The sequence below is a fragment of the Emydura macquarii genome, unplaced genomic scaffold (genome assembly GCF_026122565.2).
Source record: "Emydura macquarii macquarii isolate MOO-44397 ecotype Brisbane River unplaced genomic scaffold, CSIRO-AGI_Emac_v2 contig_1027, whole genome shotgun sequence".
NCBI lineage: Eukaryota > Metazoa > Chordata > Testudines > Chelidae > Emydura > Emydura macquarii.
In genome coordinates, this window is record NW_027131164.1 from 9,094,903 (window position 1) to 9,118,297 (window position 23,395).

Here is a 23,395-nt window from a genome sequence, read left to right on the forward strand (position 1 = left end):
CTATATTGATGGAAGCATTCTTTTGTCATCCTTACTGCAAGTACAACTGGGGTTAGGAGGACATAGCTTCATCACTCAGGAGTGTGGCTTTTTCACACCCCAGAGAGATGTAGCTATGTTGACCTAAATTTTAAGTGTAGACAAGGCCGTAAAAAGGATCAGGGACCTTGGTATGCAGGGATTGTCACTATTACATATTTTGGTGAAATCAAACACCTGCTCTGCAAATAATTGAGAATGTAAATGTGTTTTTGGCAAATTAATAATTCCTGACTGCAGTGTTTGATCCACGTTGTAGAAAGATGCGTTTACAAAAGCTTGTCCGTGATTCTTAGAATTGTAATTGGGTTTTAAACATTTAATATTTAGGTTGAGAGGGTTGATTATTAGTTCTGAGGAGATTATGAAAATCAAAGTAGATAGTACAGAATTCATAAGGGGTGCAATGAGTGAGAAGAAAGTAAAAGTACACAGGATGTCACTGTGGTCTAGTGGATAAAGCACTCTGCCAGGAGTCAGGAGAACTGGGTTCTGTTTCTGACTTTCTCTGGTTTGCTGGATGATCTTGGGCATGTCACTTCGCTTCTTCTTTACCTCAGTAGCCCATCTGTAAAATGGGGATAATGATACTGACCTCCTTTGTAAAGTGCTTTGAGATCTACCAATGAAAGAATGACTGCATGTTCCTGAGGTGAGCAGTGAGCTACTGAATAATTGTTGATGATATGGGGGCTCCAGACATTTTTTGTGTATGACATAGTGCATTCAAAGGTAGCAAATATATAGTATAACTAAAACACCTTGTGTTGTAGTGCTGTTTCCATATAGGTGATGTCCAAAGGCTGCCATTTCTATTTGAAACTGATTGATAGAAGGAACTTTCTTTGAACCTTCTTTGTAGCATTCACATAAAAGTAGGGTGGCTACATAGAATAGACAACAACATCCTGCATGCCTCAAAATCATGGGTTTTCTAGTTTCTCTTAATCCTGATCTACACTTACGTGGTGATTCGAGTTCCTGTTGACTGCTGTGCTTCCCTTCTGCGCAGTGTCTTCACTGCACTGCGCCGACAGGAACCATGTTCCCATCGAGACAGCACTACACCACTTGAGGGGGTGGTTTACCAGTGTTGACTTCTGGATCAACTGAGCAGGTCTTCACTGATCACTCAATCAATCCAGGTAGGTCGATCTGATGGTGGCGACTTTGCTGCCGTCAGTATAGACATCCCCTTAGATGACTGGAGGCAGGTGGGTGGGGTATAGGTCTCCCCTCTCTTGTTTTCCCAGATTTATATTACATGTATGACTTCTTTTTTATGGGATTTATAAATTTCATTTTGTAAGGGTTTATTTTTAGCAGTTTTTGAGTTTTATATAGATGACAGAAAATCAGAGTGTTTTGGTGCTTTTGTAAATGCCTTTTATATATACTCTAATGAATAATGTATATTGTAAACATTACTCATTGTAGTAGTATATACTCTGAGTAATCTCTTTGTATATTCCCTAGTTTTTTTGTAATGTTTCAAACAGCAATTGGTTAAAATGCACTAGGGGACGTTTAGTACACACCAGCAGCACGACCAAATATGTGCAACACTGTACTTTGCTTTAGAAATCACACCCCTATATTTGGCGTGACAGCTCTGTGTAAACAAACCCTTAGATACAAGTAACCATTTCTGGTGTGTTTTCTGATATTTTATACGTTAAACACTGATTGCTTTTTGTATTAGTGGTGTTTTATTGGTTAAAACCAAAGATCAGAAGTGCTAATTATATTCCTCCAAAGTGCAAATGATAGGCTACAGATTTTCATTGGAGACATTTTTCAGACATCTTGACTTCAACATTTTTTTCCCTCAACCAGTTTAATTTGAAATTTAAATGCCCTGAAAGGGAACCAGCAAATTTGTTTTTGGCATGTTGAACTCAAGGTTTTCCTCGGGCACTCTCTTGTCCCCAGTTAACTGCCTGGCACAGAAGGAGAAGTGGAAACGTGTTGTGGACTCAGAGGCACAGAGGGCTTGGCTTGTCTGTCCTGCCTGCGGACTCCGGCAGTTTCTCAGATGAAGTTCATTCATAACAAAATGTATTGCCCACTCTCCCGCTGCTCTCTAGGAGCTCAGTGATTCTTCTTCTCTGATAGAAAATCAGTGGCCAGGAAAGTTCTTTTGTTTGAAAACCAGGACTACATTAGGGGCTAATAAAGCTCCATTTACCTCAGTGGACTTTGGATCACAACCACAATTTCTCTGCAATCTTTTGGTATCCATCAGTTGGCTAACAGCTTTCAGAAATAATTGTTAGTGAAACAGTTAGCTAATTTTCTTAATTATTTAGAATACGTATCGTCTGGACCAGCTGGTTTGCTCATTCTTGGTAAATACTTAATTGTACAGGTCTTCCTTTAAAATAATGCAATACATGCTGTCTGTCTGTCTGTTTTTTTTAATTAAAGATGAAAAGTTTATTAGTAATTGAGATTTTTGTTGTGTGCAGCATACAAGTAAATTTGTTGCTCTCGCTTCAGGAAACAATGCATTTTACATTATTCCTCTGCTTGGTTTTCTTTAATGGTTGTAACTTTCTACTACTGTCTTGATTTTACAACCAACAGATTTAGTTGTTGTAAATGAGCGCAGAAGATGTTTCAGCAGTTTGTTTTAGGGTCTGTTACTGAAATATTTCATCTTCTTTGGTTAAGGTATAAATACTTTGCTTGTAAGTTAAGGTAAATCAGAATTGCAATTTAATTACACATTTTCTTTTTCTGGATTGCGCTGATTAGTGTTTAATTTAATATATATAGAATGCATCAAGCTAGAGTCTAAAAATATGGTTACATGGTAAATATTTCACTTGCAAACTGTGAAGGGCAGATGAGTCAGTAATCAAAGTTTTATTTCCCCTCTTCCTCCTCTCCTCTGTATTTCAGTTCTGTTGCAACTGGCTAGTGATGCTTTACCAAATGATATGACCTTGTCTCTTGCCTACCTACTTGCATTACCACAGGTACGTTTACTTTGTTTTTTTGGTCGTGTGTTCAAATGTTAACCCCTGATGTATTTGCTTGCTTATGACTTTGGAAACCTGTTCCTTTGGGCTTAACATTCATGTGCTTGATTGTCACAAAATCCAGCTTTAGGCTGAAGGCTTTGAAGAAAATCTGAACAGATGTTATTAAACTATTGTGCCATGAGTAGTGGTAGGAGCGGTACACCCTGACATTAAAATTATCTTTGTTAAGCAATGCAGCTGACAAATTAGTAAGGTTGCATTCTAATAAAGGGGGATCAGAATTGTATTTAATGCAGCTGAGTGAAATTCTGAGATAGCCTCAAGACGGGAGGTAGTGTAATACGGATGGTCTTTTGTTATGGATTTTGATGTAATTATGTCCATTTTTGCTATTTATTAAATCCCTTTTAGGGGGAAGAAAAGCACATGTGTAGCCAGTTCTATTTGTAAATCATGATTCAAGAGTAGCTTCTACAAGAAAGCTTGTGTACTTACAATTATAAACTTGTTAATTCTTTCATCTAAGTTAATGTCCTTTTTCTCCTAGGTGGTAGATGCCAACAAGTGCTTTGAAAAGCAATCACATTCTGCTTTATCTCTCCAGCTGGCAAGTTATTACTATAGCCTGCAGATCTATGCTCGTTTGGCACCATGTTTCGAGGACAAATGTCACCCCCTCTATAGGGTTAGTTCTCTTTTTTCCCATATTCATTAATATGCAACATAAAAGCTATTCTAAAAATCCTGTGTTATGCCTGTTAAGGGGCAGCTCTGACTTGCACTTTGGACAGCCAGCTAGGTTGTACATAATTATTTCTTCTACTGTTGTATAAACAGACAAGTACTTAACATAATGGTTTCAAAAAACTATAATACGTGTTTTTGATATGTTAAGTTATTTAGCACTTGTATACAGTATCTTTTTCCATTTCCAGAGCACTTTACAAACATTAATCACGTACTGAATATGTCATCGGCTGACATGGATATTTTACAGTACTAAACAAGAACTGTGCTGTTCCAAAAGGTTTTCTTTGCCTTCTTTGAGTTAATGGATTGTTGCACTATACCTTAGGTCAAAAATACTGCATTGCAAATTTATTACCAAATGTTAATTACTCATGGACTTGATTTGGCAGATTTTGTCTGTTGTTTGGGTTCTCTCCTCATTCATCACTAATAGTTAATTGCCCCCACCTATGGAATTTGGAGGTGGTCCAGTGTTGTTGCTTGGTGGCTCAGGGACTGAACACCACCCTTCATCTCAGGCCAGCAGATTTTCTGCCTCCAGCAGCGGAACAGGTTGATGGTTCAGTTATCCTGACCGTTTTATCTTATAATTTTAATTTGTATTCATTTTACTGCAGTAGTGATTTATAATTTTTCTTCCTCCTCTTCCTCAGAATCAAGTATCTGGTAATGTGGTGGTTTCAACCACCTGGATCTGCAGGTGGCAGTGCCACCCTTCTAGGAATCCTCTGCCTCCACTCACTTATGTCAGAGCTGTCCAGCCAGCACTGGGCTAAGTAATATTCCCTATGCAAGGCAGCATTTACAGGCTTTGCAGAGGGAAAATTAAACTTTGCTTGTTTATCGCCAGCTGATCTTTGCACTGCCAGGGTACGGGGCTTAGAGTTGGACCAGCATGTTCCCAATCCTCCCAGAAACCAACTCTATGCAGAAGAGCATGATCAGGAGATTGAGTGTTTTGAGGAGAGTGTCTATAGACCAAGAAGATGCTGTCTGGCCAGCTCATGGAGTTAGTCCTGCAAAAGACTCAGGTCTCAGGGGTAAACCTTTGAAGGGATTCAAAGTCCCTTCTCCACACTGAAGCAGAGAGGCCTCAACCCTCACTGTCCAAGACAGCATAACAATCCATTGGTCATTATCAACACCAAGGGTATTCACAAAGAGAGCAGAAATCTGGAACAGAGGCATCCAAGGAACCCCAGATAAATTTTCCTCCAAACAAACAAAATACTCAACATGATAAAGGCCAAACAAGCATTTATGTATGAGAACTCAAATTACTGTACAAGACAGTTCCTTCTGATCCACTTCCCACATCCAGAGTCTTAAAAAATGGCTGGCGGTCAGAATAAAGCACAGGTTGTAAATTACATACTTAGACAACATGCCATAGTGTGTCTTGTCCAGAGAACCAAACTCATTCCCAACTGAATGGCTGCTGGGAAGGATTCATAGCCACCAGTTGTTCAAAATCAGGAAGAGTTTTTTTTAACCGAATGCCAAGAATTGCTCACCTACACGTCAAAACAGACATGGCTGACCATAATGTTACCAACATGGTAAAGATTGACAAAAGACCTAAACTTAACTTCATCAGTCATTTCCTGTCAGTGATCATTCAATAGCTATGATTGCCAGTTTCATGCATCAGCTTTCATCCCTGAGTTGATTTCTCAAGATGTGCCAGCAAAAATTCTTTCTGAGAACTTGAAACCATCCACCTGATGCAATACAAATTTAGGTGTCATTCTTTGGTCACTTCCAAATGTCCCTTCATAGGCAGGGAAGTACAAAAACATGCTGAACACCAACCCAATTTTCACTCTAGATTCTCTATGGAAACAATTCTTTCAGGGACACATTCTTGGCAGGGAGTCTTTCGAAATATCAGCATTTTAGTTTGCTTTGACATCTTTATCAGTGATGGGTCTTAATAAAAACATTCATCCCAGTCTATACCCGTGTTCCTACCTAATTTAGTATCCTGTCTAGGGTGTTGGCCTCTTCCAGCTGCCTCAAAAGAAGATTCAAGTAATGAGGTAGGGGGCAGTCTTGGTGCTCCCAAGGGAAATCTTCTCCTACTTCCCATTAGAGGTGTCTTCTGTTTGAAGGCATGGGTATTTAAAATCCTTCCAAAACCAGGGAGTAAACATAGGTCAAAGCTTCTCCCTAGCAATGGAAATAATATCTTGGACTGAAATGAATCTATCACCTTTCAGGGCAGTTCAAAGAAAGGATACAGAAAAGAGGGAAAGGGGGAGTTTAAGTCCTCATTCTAGTCTTTGATTGGCCCAAAGGGTTCTTTGGATTTGTTAGACAGCCATGACTTCTACATGTTGTTATAATACAAGTAGAAGAATAATCATAAAGTTCTGGTGATCTCAGCTACATTAGAGTTTCTCCAGAATGGTTGATGGAGTCATACAGCAAAACACCATAAAAACATGAATACAAGCCTGTGATAAAATCAGACCAGAGGGCCTCAAAAGGGCATACCAGGGCCAGTATGTAAGCCCAAGAATGCCAAAAGCCCTTTCCCTGCAAGCAAAGGAGAGGTGATTGCAGGGCATTTAGAGACACCTGGACCCAATGAAGGGCTAGTCCAGGTGTACTTAAACCCTGCTTTCCCTAAAGGGATGGGGGGGGGGGGAAGCATAGGAGAAGGAAGCTGCCAGAAGGCTTGTGGCAGCTGGAGGAGAAACTTCCCCCAGGCTAGGAGACGGTGCTTCTCTGCAGCCAGAGGGGCAGAGAAGGAGACAACCCTTGGCCCCAGCCGGCAGGAGGGAGCCACAGTAAGGTACCCCCCCCCCCCCGGCCCTGGGGGCACGCTGAGGGGAAAGGACAAAAGACTTGTTCAGCCTGGGGAGACGGGGTAACCGGTGACTCCCTGGCCCACTACAAGGGGTAGAAGCATGAGACCCAGAAGGGTGAAACTGGCTGTTTGCCACAAAGCCCTAATGTTGTTCTATAGATAAGCACATCAACTTTCTCTCTCAAGTGACTAAATTAATCAGAATAACATTAGACAAGCCTGTTGATGGCCTTTGTAATCCCCATTACCTCCAAATGGTGTGTTTTGGAATTAGTTCCCCTATCTCTACAATGATCCCACTTCTATTGTGAGGAAAAGATGATTCTTACATCTCCGGATATCTTTCTGTTCAAGCTGTTTGTCTTTCCATAATTCCTGTTATAGTCATTTTTTATTTAAATTGAATTTAGTGATATTCTATTAAACTACCATGGGTTCATCTCCTCTTGCTACAGTTGCAATAGAGTGAAAATCACCTTTGGTGCTTTTCTCAAATTTGGAGACTCCAGGAGCACACGAAGAAAAAGGTTAGTGATCACAGACACAATAACAAGAACAAGGTCTTATCTATACTACAAATTTTATTAAAGCAATAATTAAAGTTACAATTATATATGCTTATATAAATTCTACAAAAACCCATGCAATGACTAATTACATTCTCAAAGATATTCTGGGATCTGATAAATCTCTCAAGAAATGATCATTAATAGTGGAATGGTTCCTTCTGGGGTTTTCCAAGGGGCTTCCCTTGCAATCTTCTCACTTTTACCCAACCAGGGAACTTGTTTTATATTGTTGTTCTGACCACACCTAACATCTCATGTATATAGATGAGGATTTCAATCCTCTTTTCCTTATTTGTACTTTATTGTACTATATTGTTATCTCTTGCAGTCACATTACCTGTTGGCACATATTTTACAGTAATCTTGTAACCTTACTGGCATAGGGATATTCTTAAGTCACCCACTCAGGTCAAGCATTGCTAAACCTACAGCCTAGTATGTCTGAGCCAAAATCTTACAGGCCTTGCAGTCCAGCCATGTTTTACTTATATACCTAATACACACTCATCACTCAGAAATACTTCTGTAATCTTACAATTTAAATCTATTTAGCATACATTGATTATGTATGAATTAGCATATGAGTTGACCATAACACTAAACAACACCATGATAAATGGATGATAAAATGAACTAATTGGTTACACTGTGAAATAATTCTTCCATCATTTTGTTCTAATGTTTAGCACTCATTTGGAAGGTTGTGGCATAAATTGGCATTGCTAGCATTCTGGGGTCCATGTCTAGTAGTACAAATATGGTAGTACAAATAGTAAATAATATCTCAAGCATATGGAGTACATCTGACAATTCACAGAGTCATAGCTGTGTAGAACTGAAGAAACCTCAATACCCCATTTCTTGTTTGTCTCATTCAATGCAAAATGCCAAGGCCTTTGGGTCTCAAAGTTGCTGCAGGCAAGATGTTAGAATCCTGCACCAGATGGCATCCTAGCCATCTCGGAAATTATTCACAGAAGTCCTGACGTATATTGGAGGGAGGGAGGTGTGGATGTAGGAGCCTAACCTAAGAAAGCTTTGGGTCATTTCTACATAATTTCTTAGTTTGTGTAACTCTAGCATTATTCTCTGATCTGGTCAAAATTATGTTTCTGGTGTGAGGGGAAACAGAAAACTCTTTGGGGCAGAGCTGGCTCTTTGTGCACTTCCCAGCACAACAAGGCCCTGACCTCTAGATTTTGTTATAATATAAACAGAATAATAATCACAAAGTTCTGGTGATCTCAGGTACACTAGATTTTCTCCAGGAAGTTTTGTTGGATTCCTACAACAAAGCACCCTAGAAACATAGATACAAACCATAGCAGCAATTTGTAGGCAGGCACGTCTCCATTTGAGTATCAGGTACCAAGTTTAATCACAATAACAAAGTAGACAAGCCTCTGACTGGCCTTTTTGTCACCATTACTTCTAAAAGGCAAATTTTGGAGTTAGTTCACTACCCACAAAAGAGCCACACTGGTATTATGAGGAAAAGATTATTCTTATACCTCCAGAAACCTTTCTGTTCGAGATAAGTTCCACAGTTCTTGGGAAATAGTTCTCCCATCATTTTGTTTTAATTCTGGGAATGTTGTGTTGTAAAAGAGCATTCCTAAAGCTCTGAAGATATATCTGACACATCTGAAGTACATATGCCAATTGTGTCCTATTCATCACATTCTATCCAAACTGCCAAGGCCTTAGGCGTTAAAGTTGCTGCAGGCAAGATGTAAAAATGCTACACAAACTGACATACTAGGCATCTGGGAAACCATTTACAGAAGTTTCTAGAGGCACTGGGGGGAAAGTGTGTGAACCTCATCTGAGGAAGATTTGCAAAGTGAGTTTCCATTCCTCTGCAACAGCATCTTTTGGTAGGAAGGTGCTACTGGATTAGTTCCCACATAATTCCTTAATTTATAAAGCTCTTCTTTTGTGTGGTGGGGACTTCGATTCCTGCCTGTTGTTGTACTGTTATTAAAACTCTGCTAAACCATTACTAAAGATGCCTAAAAAGTAAACCATTACTAAAGATGCCTAAAATCCTTTTGAGAATCCCATTTTATCTTGGAAAATATTAATTAATGGGTTAGAAAACATGCCTTATAGTGTTAGACTCAAAAAGCTTAATGTGTTTAGCTTAACAAACAGAAGGTTAAGTGGTGACTTAATTACAGTCTATAAGTATCTACACAAGGAACAAATTTAATATTAATATTTAAATTAATATTTAATATTTAATAATGAGCTCGTCAGTCTAGCAGAGAAAGGTATAACATGATCCCATGACTGAAAGTTGAAGCAAACTTTAGACTGGAAATAAAGTGTAAATATTTAACAATAAGAGTAATTAAGCATTGAAACGACTTACATGGATCATGATGGATTCTCCACCACTGACAATTTTCAAATCAAGATTGGATGTTTTTCCAAAAGCTATGCTCTAGGAACTATTTTGGGGAAGTTCTGTGGCCTGTGCTATACAGCAGGTCAGAAAACAGTGGTCTCCTCTGGCCTGAAAATCTATGAATCTATAACCCAATTAACAGTGCAAGCCTGTTCCCCATCCCAAAGCTATAATCGTTTAGGGCAGGCCAAGTTCCATTGCCTAAACAAAGCTTTCTCTGCAGAGAAAAGATCCCCTTTGAATTCAGAAAAAAATGACAGTTTCCTTCTTCCAACTCTTGGTAAGGGCTCTATGTCAAATAATTTTGTTCAGCCACCTTTTTAACACTATAAATCCTCTGTATCAATTTATGTAGCTAAGTATATAATGACAAGATAGGAAAAACCATATCCGTCTCCAGTTAAGTACCTTCCATTAGGCAATCTGCTTAACCTGTGTTTCCAATTTTCTTGTGTTTTATAGTTTGGGGTGATGAATAAAAGTTGCCAAGGTAGTACTTTATCTGAGTGAGTTGAATGTCACAGAAGTTGTTTTGCCCAATTCAGACAATTAAAAGAAAAAAGAAATGAATGCAAACCATCTGTTTCTGCTCCTCTCATCCTCAGTTTGTCTCACATTGCTCAACTTCTGTTTTGATGTAAGAACTTAATTATTGAACTTTTATCGGAAAAGAAATAATAATGATCTCCTTGTACAAAACCACAGCTGTATTATTGTGTTCCTGTAACACCTACTTTTTCCTTTGCTATGTCCCTTGTCCCTCTTTTAAATAACTTGGAGGCAGCAAGAGGGTAAAAAGATAACGAGTGCTTCAGGTTCCATTTGATGCTTTTTTAAAGCTGCTCTTCAAACACTGATAGTGTAAAAATCATCGTATTCCTAAATTTATTCGTCTCCAGACCCGTACCCAACTGCTTTTCTTTCATTCCAGGAGTCAGGTTTGCAAGGTGATCTGCTATAAAGTGCTGAATTTCATTTTACTAAAAGATCTAGCTTTCACAGTCAGATGAGACCCAGAACTTTCAATTCTCTCTATTAGGGAGCGGGGGGTTAATTTTCTTTCTAGACTCTGATTCTTTTTGGTAGGCATACATGTTTTTAATGATTTTGTAATTTCTGGGGTATTCTACATTTGCATTTTAGTCTCTACAATCTTTATTTTGCTGCTCATAGCACCCATACAGATGTCTGCATTAGTCTGGATCTTATATCCTGGTCTGTGTTCCACTAGTATGATGGCTTCGTTGCCTGGCTTAATTCATTTTCACCATTTCCAGCAGTGTCAGAAAGGATCCTTCTTGGAGAGGCTTGAGCAGTTTTTATGTGAGAGATATGAGGATAGTTATTAAAAGGTTTTTTACATCACTCTTATTTTGGCTTCTAGTACAGCTTGCCTAAGCCACCTACTGTATTTAAACTGTAACAGGATAGAGATTCTGATCCAAGCAGTCTTGAAATAAGGTCACTTCAGAAGGTTTTGTGGACAGAAAGCTGTATAATTGCAGCTTCTGTATATATTCCTTTATTTTTTCCCAGGAAAAACCTCTTCTTATCTCTCTTAAATTGGATGGAATGGTTACTTTGATTGTATATTGTGTACACTATACTGGGATTCTGTAGTTAAATATCTGGAGAAAAAATAAAGTCAGTGCTCTAAAATTCACCTGTGGTTTATTTGGAAAATTTTCTATCATAATTAACTTTAAAAAGTTGGCATGAATGCAGCCAGTATAACTGTTTTTCAGTTCTCATGTTTGGAGATGGAAGAGAGGAGAAAGGGGCAATATTTAATTCAGTAGGAAGGACCTTAATAAAACTTCTGTCTTGTGCTCAAAAAAATGTAGACTGTTTTGTCATCGAGGCTTTCTAGGTGATGGCTTCTTGTTTGATTACCTCAAGGGAAGCAACCAGCATGAACTTCCTGGGCAGGAGAGGCATTTAACACACCCAAGCATGCAGCGGAGACTTTCACGTAGTAGTACTTGGCAGTAAAATGCTCACTATGCGCAGCATTTTTTTTTTTTTTTTTTTTTTTTTGTGTCTCCATGAGATAATCACCCAAGACTTGAACAAGTTTTCTAGTGGGGTGAAAGGACAAAAATTACCAATGGATTAAAGTGCTTTCAGGACTGAGAGATTTGGAGGGACTTATACCACAGTGATTTTGATCCACTGTGAGAAATGTTTTGAAATAGTAATTCATTTCATATAGGCTCCCAAATAGCTATCACACATGAACAACTTTTGGTCCTACCTACTTGGGCTGAATTTGAAACAGAGATGAAAAGGCGTAAGGCTCCATGTCCCATTACAATCTACTGAACTATGCTCTCTGCTACCATCTTATATTTATGGGCAGTTATAATTTGTAAGTGCAATTTAATTTGAGCATATTGTCAGTGAAGCTTTGGTAATTCTCATATTCATTTAAAGAGGATAACTTAAAACTTAATAAATTGTCATTGCCACACATACCACTTTCAATTAAATTTGTTTTTCAGATAAGCAGTGGGGACTTCCTTTGGACTTCCCCAATACAATCAAGTTTAAAAAAAACAAAACAAAAAACAATTTAGTAGGTACTCCATCAGCCAAAACTTGCCTCAGTATTCAAACACTGGAACCTGTTATTTGAATGACTTACTATAAAATCTGTTTTTATGAGTATTCCTGCTTTTCCTGTTCAGATATGCATAATATTATCCCATTTGACATCCGTAGGTATAAATCAGTTATGCCTAGAATTGTGTATTCATTGCAGTGAAGTAAAATATCAGGTTAAAACTCTTCCCCTGCTTATAAACAAGAGTGAAGACTTCTCATTTAAAGCTTTAATAGTAGTTCCACTCCACATACATTCCATCTCCACACCATGGAATCTTATACCAAATAAGTAGAGGAGGTAATGAAGCATTCTTGTTATTTAGTCATCATTTTAGAAATTGAAGGTACCGTAGAATTGTAGTTCTGTGGAATGGCTGCCAATTTTTGGGAAGCACTATGGATCAAACTAACATTATTATACTGTCCACAGCACATGTAAATTGAGAAATTGGGACCTATCATTTTAAAAGCAACATTTTTTTAAAGGAATACGTAATGAACTCATGGAAACAGTGCTGCAGAATAAAATATGAGGAAGAGGGACAGGAGAGCCAATTTAGTAAATATTAAACAGAAACAAACAAAAACTCCTAGATACTTGTATTAATAACTATCATTTTCAGATACAAATTTAAGAAAAAATACAAACGTTATCAATCCTCATGCTTCAGGAGATGAACTGATTGGTATGTGAGGTCAGGAAGAAATCCCTAATAAAGACAGTAGACCAGATATATTCCCTCCAAAAATACTACTATACTATACACATCTGAGCTCCATAGCAGAATTTTTTTTTTTTTTTTTTTTTTTTTTTTATAGTAGTAACTTTTGGCTCAAAGATAATGAATGAATACTTTTTTTCATCAAAGTCTGTTTTTAAAAACTCTTTAGATTGACTCCAGAACCTGACAAACTGGAACATCCAAGACTACTTAAAATTTGTTTTTAATTAAGATTATTAAAAGCATTCAAGTGTTTCAGGTGCCTCCCGATACAGATTAAAAAGACATGTTCCCTGCGTTGAGGAGCTGATAAACTAATTTAAGACCTAATTCAATGAAAGAAATAACATTCGGGAGGGATAAGGCAGAAAAGATATGGATTACATTTTAAAAGGTTGTCGAATTAGAATTTAACCGTATAAATATTTTGTTTGTATGGCAACTTGAAAAACAATGTTAAAGATAGGTGTCCAAATTTTTCATCCACTCTATGGCTCCCGGCTGTCCCTCTGGAGAAACTGAAACACTTACACACATATTTAACTTTACATACTATGAGTAGTCCCACTTGTAGTCAATGGGATTACTCATAGTGCATGAAGTTAAGCATGTGCATAAAACTTTGTAAAATCAGGGCTTTACTCAATGAAGCCTAGTGCACAGAATGATGAATTGAAGTTTTTTTTGTTTTTTTTGTTTTTAAAGGCAGATAAAATGAGTAGGTGATTTAGTTAGTCATTTTCTTATAGACATTCTGGCAAAGAGGGTCTTCAAGAGGGATTTAATTAAGAAGGTAGGTCTTGTCTACATAGCATTACATCCCGGGACTACATCAGTACATACTAAGGAATTTTTAATGAGTGTCAGCAGGGTCCACATGGACAGGTAGTGTGTGACATGCAGGTTTGCACTAAAATTTACGCCCCAGCTGGTGCACACTAACACACTATATAGGCAAGCCTGTAGCAGCTCTGTAGACCAGCTCAGGAAGGAATTATTTACTAAGACCACTCCTGGAGGATGTCTCCATTTTCCAAGCCTAAATTTCTTATTTTCATCAAAAAAAAATACATTGTGTAGATTTTCTTCCTATGTTGATAGCACAGATAAGAGGATACCAATTTTACTGATCTACAAGGAAAGCATATCATAGTTCACATCTTCCAGACTAGCGGTTCTCCCATATGCAATGTTCTGAACTCTCACAGGCAAACAGAAAGGACACACAAGACCAACTTTGAGTTCCAAACCAATAATACACATTTGTAGCATGTGTTTTATCATGTCATGATTTTTTTTTTACTTAAGGGACTGGTTAAGAATTACAAAACTTGACTGAAGAATTGCAATCTGGATGTTCTAGCGGCTCAGCCCACAATTATTTACTCTGATTAGATTTTCTTCTCAAGCAGGCCTTTTTCTTATTTCTCAGGCAAAGTCGTCCAAACTGTAATTATTCCGGTTAGAACCTTGTTATACATATCCAAGAAAAATGTAATAAATTGTTGTATTAGTACTAGAAAAGATTGCTTTTAAAATTAAGGTCTGAACTGTAGTTCTCTTTGGATGCATGCCCTTTAATAAAGGGGAGTGGTGATAGTATCAGTAAGTAACCTTTTAAGATATGTCTACACTGCAGTTAAAAACCTGTGGCTAGCCCACATCAGCTGACCACGGCTAGGGGTTCAGGTAAACGGCTGTTTAGTTGCAGTGAGGATGTTCTGGTTTGTGCTGCAACACGAGGGGGGAGGGCTCCAGAGCTCAGGCTCCAGCCCAAGCCCAAATGTCTACATTGCCGTTAAACAGCCACTTAGCCCGAACCCCATGAGACTGAATCAGCTGACATGGGCCAGCTCTGAGGTTCAGTTGCAGTGTAGACATATCATTAGGTGCAACATCTTCAAGTATTTCTTGATTTCTCCAGTGGGTTAGAACTGTAAATTTAAAAATATTTCTCCTTTAAAGAAAAATCTGTAATGGCAAACTCAGATTAGAAATTGCAGCTATTCTTCCTTCACTTGAACACGGTTATTCCCTAACTTTATAGATTTTTGCCTGTTCTTTTCTGTTTAGTTTTTACTCTATGCACATCACTTGCAATGGCATAAGGGACCAATAATCTGTGTGCAGAATTAGTGAGTGTCAACCCAGCTGTTACTAAGACCCTCACCAAAATTCCATTTTCATCTGCCTTGGAAATAGTGGATTGCATGAGTTTTAAGTTCCCTCTCATAAATTCCCAAGCTCCTCACACTTTAATTTCCTAGTGTTGCTAGGCTTTCTCAATTAATAAAGGAGTTTTAAATTGCTAAATATTGGAAGGAGGAAAAAATTATCAAACCTGTTTTGAAAGCTCAAAAAACGTTGCTCTTATGCAAAGGTCGTCTAAAACCCACATTCTCCTGATCTTGCAATAAAAAATGTCACGGCTTTTGATCATTGTTCAGGGTGATCCCTGAAGTTTTTGTAACTCAGCCACTTGTGACCTTAAATTCAGCTTGTGATGAGCATGTTTCTACAGCTAAGGTGTATTTGGTCCAGATAAATCACAATTTAAAGCTTTCACATATTCCATTGTGTTTGAACAGCACATACCAAAATGGAGCCTCAATCCTTCCTGAAGCCTCTTGTCACTACCATAATGGAAATAATTAATAATTGTTTCTTTACCTCATTCCCTTTGGCTAAGACCTTGGTGTAAGTGATTTCTCTGAAGCAGATAATTCCCCGTTTTTTTAATCCTAAAAAATAAACTGCTGAAAAGACAAAGACCTTTTTAATGTTTTCCAGTCCCACCTGTCCAGGGGTAAACTGGACTCTTCTTTTTCCTCCTCCCCCAAATCTTAAGGTAATAAGTGGGTGTAATAGGGATAATTGGCTCTAGAGCACCCACACATGACTAGAGGTGCCCCTCTAATGCCCTGCCTCTGTTTTTGCTTTCTTCAGGACTTCTTAAATGCTTCACAGTCCAAAGGAAATTAACCATTTTTCTCTGAATGCTGCTCCCTATGTGTACTTCACTGTGAGTGACTCATTCAGTCCATGTGCTGAAGTCAGAGAATTTTGAAAGGAGTGCCCATTGGTCCGTGTATGCTCCCTCGCTCTCCTTGTGTCTCCAACCCAGGAGATAATGATGGGAGCAGACTAACTGCCTCTCCAGTTCCTTCTTATTGCCTTCTTATTGTATGGCCTGGGTCAGAACCTCCAGGGTCCTGGGCTTTGTTGTCTGTATCTGTTTGTCTGTAAAACATATGTATATATTTGTAAATAGTTTTTTGAAATTTGAGTTTTAACCAATAGTTTTATCTCCATTCTGGGGAGTTCTCGCCACCATATTCCATTACCAGTACTGGACTATGCCCAGGACTCCAGCCTTCAAAATTTGTTCTTCCTGCCTTCAGTCCTTGATCATCAGTGACCATCAGTGTTGCCGGTATTGCCTTCAGGAATCCCACATCACAGCAAGGTGCTGTATCTGCCACTCATTTTCCAAAGAAGGGTGGGAACTTGGTCTTAAGAAGCACCTAGAATCATAGAATTATCTAATGGAAAAGGCCATGAGATCACAGTTGGATCCTGGAGGGGAGATTCTCCCCCTCTCCTTCCCCCCTCCCCCCCCCGCCCCATACAGCAGCAAGGTGTGTGCCTCCTGCCATGAGATGCAAATCAAGAGCGAGGGAGTCTACTGCCACAAATCTCTCATCAGGGTATTGTGAGGACCTGGGGCATTCTTATAAACATGAGAATACATCATCCTCCAAATCCATTTAGAAGAAGTTGGCTACAGCCCTGGCTAAATCAAGCAAATCTTCTAGCTTGACCCAAGAGAACTGAGAATATCCTAAGTTCGGGACATGAGAAGAAAGCCTACAAACGTGGGGTTCAGTCTGTACTGGATTACAATCTGATGACAACAGTGCCTCTGGTACCATCCAAGCATAAAATCCAAGATCCTCATGGACTGATAAAAGGCAATCATCAGTGCCTCAATTACCAGTGTACTAAATCTATTGTGCTCAATTGTGGGACAGTCTGTTACTATTCCAGCCCCGTCAATTTGAGTAGACAGGAACTGTCACACTCTGGGAAGAGCTGAATCTTACACTCCTCCTGAGGAGATTTTTTGCTCTCCTGGGTCCATTGTCTCCTTCTCCCTCATGAGGTCCTGACTCCACCAGGAGATATGACTTTTTGGAGGAGCCTGTCTCCCATTCCATCCTCCAGTTATGATTTCTTTCCAGTGGAACTGTCAGTGTCACCCATGGATCCAGAATCAGCTTTTTCTTCTTCGAGAAACTCTGAACCACCCAATGAACCTCCTTCAAGGCATACCTTCCCAAACAAGGGACCTGGACCAGTTTGGGACCAACCTCAATCTAAACATGTACCTCAGAGCTGTTTGCATTCTGACATAGGGACCTCCACGCCTTCAGTTGACCCATCTTAATGACCATACTGGGGTGCATGAGACTTGTACGATCCTGCAATGTCAGTTTGACCTGCTAGAGAGTCAATCCACCTATCCTCCTCTTCTCCCCTCCTTACCTCCGAGGATAACCAGTGCTTTCTCCTTACCTGTTCATGAGGAGGGGTAAGCAAGAGATCCAGTCGTTCTGCCAGTACTGACGAGATTGTTGTTGTCTTCTCCAAATGAAGCAGTGGCTCCTGATGACCATAAGCAGTTCCAGGAACTCTTATGTAGAATTTTAGGGGAGTTACAGATTTCTCTTCAGGAAGTTCAGGATCCTCAATATAAGCTCCTGGACATCCTTCAATCCTCCAGTTCCAGCTGCGTAGCACTTTCTGTTAACTAAGCCATCCTGGAGCCAGCTAATGCAGTCTGGCCTACCTCAGGGCAGAAAAACATTATTTTGTTCCAGCCAAAGGGATGGAATTTCTCTTTTCCCATCCCACTTCTAACATTTTGATTTTTCAGTCTGCAACAGAGATCTAGACAGCAACACCCTTGATCTCCACCTGACAGAGAAGGCAGACATCTCAACTTGTTGAGAAAGAAAGTCTTCTCTTCTTCTAGCCTTCAGTTCAGAATAGTCAACTAACAATCACTAGTGGCTAAGTATGAATATCTGAACTATTCCAAATTTTCGGACTTTACTAACAAGCTTCCATCTCAAGACAGACCTCAATTTCCAGCTCTTATATACGTGCAAGGTGGTTGCCAGGATAACTCTTGAATCAGTGGTAGATGCAGTGGATTTGTCTCTGAGGGCAATGGCTGCTGCCATTGTAATGCATAGAGAATCATAGCTTCATGCTTTGGGGTTTCCCAGGGAGATCCAGAACACTGTTGAGAATCTGTCCTTCAATGAAACCCATCTGTTTAATCAAAAGACAGATGAGTCTTGAGATATCTTGAAGGACTCCAGGGCCACCCTCGACTCCCTGGGAATATATCCCTGCCCTGAAAAGAAAATTCCATACAAGCCTAGGCTAATAGCTCAACAGTTCTGCCACTAGAGACCTTATGAGCCATCCTGTAAGAGGCAAAGTGTTCAGAAGTCTTGGTTCCCTGCACCTCCTGCAGAAACATCATGATCTCTAACCCAGCCCATGGCTAAGCATTTTTTTTGACAGGAGCTGCAAACTAATAATGCCACTACCTGCGGATTCCCACACACACACACACCCACTGGGAGTTGTCTAGCAGTCTTTTTCCACATTTGTAGTATAGAAACAAACAAACAAGTAGGTGCTAAACTTCATCCATTCTGGCTGTGCAATTAAGTTTTCATCCCTGCTCCCTCCAAAAACGGGTCTACACTCCTTTTCAGGGGCCATTCTCATGAGGAGATTCTCAGACAAATATAATACCTCATAGCGAGGAGCAATAAAGTGATTAACTGTTCAATACCAAGGGAAAGGTTTTTACTCAACATACTTCCTAGTATCCAAGAAGAAGAAGACCCATTCTTAATCTCTGCTATTTCAACTGTTTAATTCACGAACTTAAGTGACCCTAGAAAAGGACATGTTGTTTATAGCTTTTGACATGAAGGACACGTACTTTTATGTAGACATTCAACCTGCCAACAGGACGTTTTCTCAGATTCATGGTGGGCTCTGACCACTTCCAAAACAGTCCTGTTCAGACTTGCTGCAACCCCCAGCGTCTTTACTAAGGTATTATCGGTAATAGCAGCCTATATCATGCATCCTTCACCATCCTCCCCTATCCTGGATGGCTTGTTGTTGCCAAGACACATCAAGAAGCTTACAGGTAGACTTTGGCAATGCTTCAACTGCTTTGTTCCTTAGAGGCCAGCATAAACTTGGAAAAGTCCATCCTTGCTCCAACACGGACTTTAGAATTCATTGGAGCATCCCTAAATTAATTTGTGGCAAGAGATTATCTGCTGATGGATAGATTCAAGACGATGAACAACCACATAGACCAAGTCATGAACAAATCCTTGAGCACCTATCAGAATCTGTCTTTCTCTCCTGGATCATAAATCTTCATGCACTTAGGTCACTCTATTTGCAAGACTCCATCTTCATTGCCTGCAGGTGTATTCACCAAACAGTGTATTCACCGAACCAACAGTCCATGAATGCCTTAGTAACTGCTCCACTAAAGTAATATCATCTCTGCTGTGGTGGAAGAATCCCTGCTAAGTGTAGGAGTTGTTTCCTTACTTTCATCCTCACTGGACAGGACAATCATTACAGGTGTCTCCCTGTTAAGTTGCAGAGCTTATATGCACATCCGCACAACATAGGGCACTTGAACATCTGCAGAGTCCAGGATGCACAGCAATATTTTGGAATTGCGGACAGTCTGAAAGGCTTGCAAGGCCTTTCTTCTGTTTGTTAAAGGTCACCACGTACCCTTGTGAAGTCAGACAATATGACAACCATCTTTTACATCAACAAACAGGGGAGAGTGAGATCCATCCCCCCTGGGAGCAGAAGCTGTCACCCTATGACACTGGTGCATTAGCAATCACATCATCCTGTTGCCATTTTACTTTCTGGAACATGCTAGATTCCCTCAGTGGATATTTTGGTATTTACCATGAGTGGAAGTTTCTGCAGTAAATAATATTTTCTCTGTATGGGGGGACCTTGAAGATGAAAGAAGATGCAGCTTATGCTGCTCCAGATGAGCCCTAGGACACCATTCTCAGGGCAATGCCCTACTCCTTCCATGGTCAGACTATTTGAACTATGCCTTCCCTCCATTAGCACTCCTATTTTTGGTCTTACAGAATATTCATCAGAATGGCACAAATCATCATTGTCCCAAATTGATCTGAACAATTTTGGCTCCCAAGACTGCTACACATGTTGTCTCAACTACCAATCAACATTCAGCCCGTTTCCAATATCCTGACCCAGGGGAAGGGTAGAATCAAGCATTCCAAATGCCAGCCATGCCATCTCAAAGCATGGTTTTTGGATGGGCAACAACTTAAGAGCAGTCAAGTTCTGAAGCTGTACTAAGCTGTCTTAACAATGGTAGAAAGGACTACATTAGAAGATGTTATTTAGCAAAGTGGAGGCATTTCTGTGTCTGGGCATGGAGAAGATGTATGTCCCCAGAAGCTGTGGATATTCCACTTATTTTGGACTATCTTCTTTCCCTAAAAACAGCATGTCTTTCCATCAGCTCTTTATGGGTCCACTTGACAGCAGTGAATGCGTACCAGCCACCTTCACGTAGTTATTTGATCTTCACTCATCCACTGACTGACAGATTCTGGAAAAGCCTCCAGAACCTTTCTGCCAGTAAAAAAGCATACTCCTCAATGGGACTTGAACCTTGTTCTCTTAGTGCTCACTAAGCCTCCCTTCAAACCATGCTGCATGATCCATGTCTCTCCTATCCTTGAAGGTTTCATTCCTGGCAGCCATCACCTCAGCCAGGAGAGTGGGTAAACCTGGAATGCTGATGGCAAATCCTCCTTACACCATATTCCATAGAGACAGGGTTTCATTGTGTTTACACCCTAAATTTACCCCTAAAGCAGTTTCAGAATTTCACCTGAACCAGTCAGTTAACTTACCAGTGTTCTTTCCATAAACACACGCATCCTCAGAAGAAATGAGGTTTCATTCCCTTGACATATAACAGGCAACAAAACTAGACAGAAAATCTCCATAATTGTTTATCACTATAGTGGAAGGCATTCTGGATCAAAATGCAGCCTGTCAAAGAATCTTGACATGGCTCTCTGGCTGTATTTGGTGCTCTATGCTGTCTAATCTCCATTCCCCTCATGGGGTGAGAGTTCATTTCATGAGAGCACAAGCAATACCTTGAGCGGCCCTTCAAGAAGTACCTCTCTACATGATATTTCCAAAGCATCTATATGGAGTTGCATCCAAACATCAGCGAGGTATGATGCTTTAGTCCAGGACTCCTCCACTGATGCATCCTTTGGAATGGGAGTCCTTCATTCAGCCTTACCTTCTGCATCCTTGCACTCTCCTCCTACTTGAATACTGCTTGTCAGTCACACACAGTGGAATACACATAGGGACCATCATAAGAGGAAGTTACTTACTCTCATAACCAGAGGTGCTTCAATATTTGTGGTTCCTATCTGAATTCCAAAACCTGCCCTCCTTCTCCCCTGATCCGGATATCTTTTCATTTATGGTAGAGAAAGAACTAAAGAGGCAGTTGTTCTGCCCTGCCCTTTATCTCCTTGGTTGGAGGCACAAGTGAAGCGAAAGTGCACGCATGAACCAACAGACACCGCTTTCAAAATTGTCCAGTTTTGGGTGCATGGAGTGCATTGGTACATAAGAACAGCCATATTGGGTCAGACCAATGATCCATCTAGCCCAGTATCCTGTCTTCCAACAGTGGCCAATTGCTTCAGAGGGAATGAACAAAACAAGTAATCATCAAGTGATCCACCCCTGTCACCCATTCCCAGCTTCTGGCAAACACAGGCTAGGAACAATTCTGTACCTATCCTCCAGGAACTTATCTAATTCTTTTTGAACCATGTTATAGTCTTGGCCTTCACAGCATCTTCTGGCAAAGCGTTCCACAGGTTGACTGCATTGTGTGAAGAAATACTTCCTTTTGTTCATTTTAAACCCACAGCCTATTAATTTCATTTAGTGATCCCTAGTTCTTATGTTATGAGAAGCAAGTAACACTTCCTTATTTATTTTCTCCACACCAGTCATGACTTTATAGACCTCTATCATATCCCCCCTTAGTCGTCTCTTTTCCAAGCTGAAAAGTCTGTCATATTAATCTCTCCTCATAAGGAAGCTGTTTCATGCCCCTAAACATTTTTGTTCCCCTTTTCTGTATCTTTTCCAATTCCAATATATATTTTTTGAGATGAGGTGACCGGATTTGTATGCAGTATTCAAGACATAGGGATACCATGGATTTACATACAGGCAGTATGATATTTTCTGTCTTATTATCTATCCATTTCCTAATGATTCCCAACATTGTTAGCTTTTTAGACTGCTACTGTACATTGAGTGGATTTCTTCAGAGAACTATCCACAATGACTCCAAGATCTCTTTCTTGAATGGTAATAGTTAATTTAGATCCCATTATTTTATGTGTATACTTGGGATTATGTTTTCGAGTGAGCATTACTTTGCATTTATCAACATTGAATTTCATCTGCCATTTTACTACCCAGTCACCCAGTTTTGTGAGATCCCTTTGTAACACTTTACAGTCTGCTTTGTACTTAACTATCTTAAGTAGTTTTGTATCATCTGCATCATCATTTACCCTTTTTTCCAGATCATGTATGAATATTGAACAATACTGGTCCCAGTACAGACCCCTAGAGGACACCACTGTTTACCTCTCTCCGTTGTGAAAACTGACCATTTATTCCTACCCTTTGTTTCCTGTCTTTTAAGCAGTTACTGATCCATGAGAGGACCTTCCCTCTTATCCCATGACAGCTTACTTTACTTAAGAGCCTTTGATGAGGGACCTTGTAAAAGGCTTTCTGAAAATCTAAGTACACTATATCACATGGATCATCTTTGCCCATGTGCTTCTTGACCCTCCTTGAAGAATTCTCGTAGATTGGTGAGGCATGATTTCCCTTTACAAAAACCATGTTGACACGTCTCCAAATAATTGTGTTCATCTATGTGTCTGATAATGCTGTTCTTTACTATAGTTTCAACCTATTTGCCTGGTACTGACGTTAGGCTTACTGGCCTGTAATTGGTGGGATCGCCTTTGGAGCCTTTTAAAAAAATTGGCCTCATGTTAGCTATCCTCCAGTTATCTGGTACAGAAGCTAATTTAAATGATAGGTTACATACCACAGTTAGTAGTTCTGCAGTTTCCCATTCTTTCGGAACTCTTGGGTGAATATGATCTTGTCCTGGTGACTTATTACTGTTTAGTTTATTAATTTGTTCCAAAATCTCCTCTAATGACACCTCAATCTAGGACAGTGCCTCAGATTTGTCACTTAAGAGTGGAACCCGGATAATGTGTGTGCAACTTGGAACATAATATCTGCACATCTTGAAG

At 39.7% G+C, this 23,395-nt stretch overlaps 1 protein-coding gene across 3 annotated transcripts in view; it reads left to right on the plus strand.

Moving 5' to 3' along the window:
- NBAS (NBAS subunit of NRZ tethering complex) overlaps positions 1-23,395 on the plus strand; it is a 370,484-nt gene that overhangs the window by 184,158 nt on the left and 162,931 nt on the right. For all 3 annotated transcript variants that reach the window (XM_067544745.1, XM_067544747.1, XM_067544746.1), the window contains exons 39-40: positions 2,944-3,020; positions 3,574-3,711. In XM_067544745.1, coding sequence (XP_067400846.1) covers positions 2,944-3,020; positions 3,574-3,711 — 215 coding nt within the window. The remainder of the gene's footprint in view (positions 1-2,943; positions 3,021-3,573; positions 3,712-23,395) is intronic.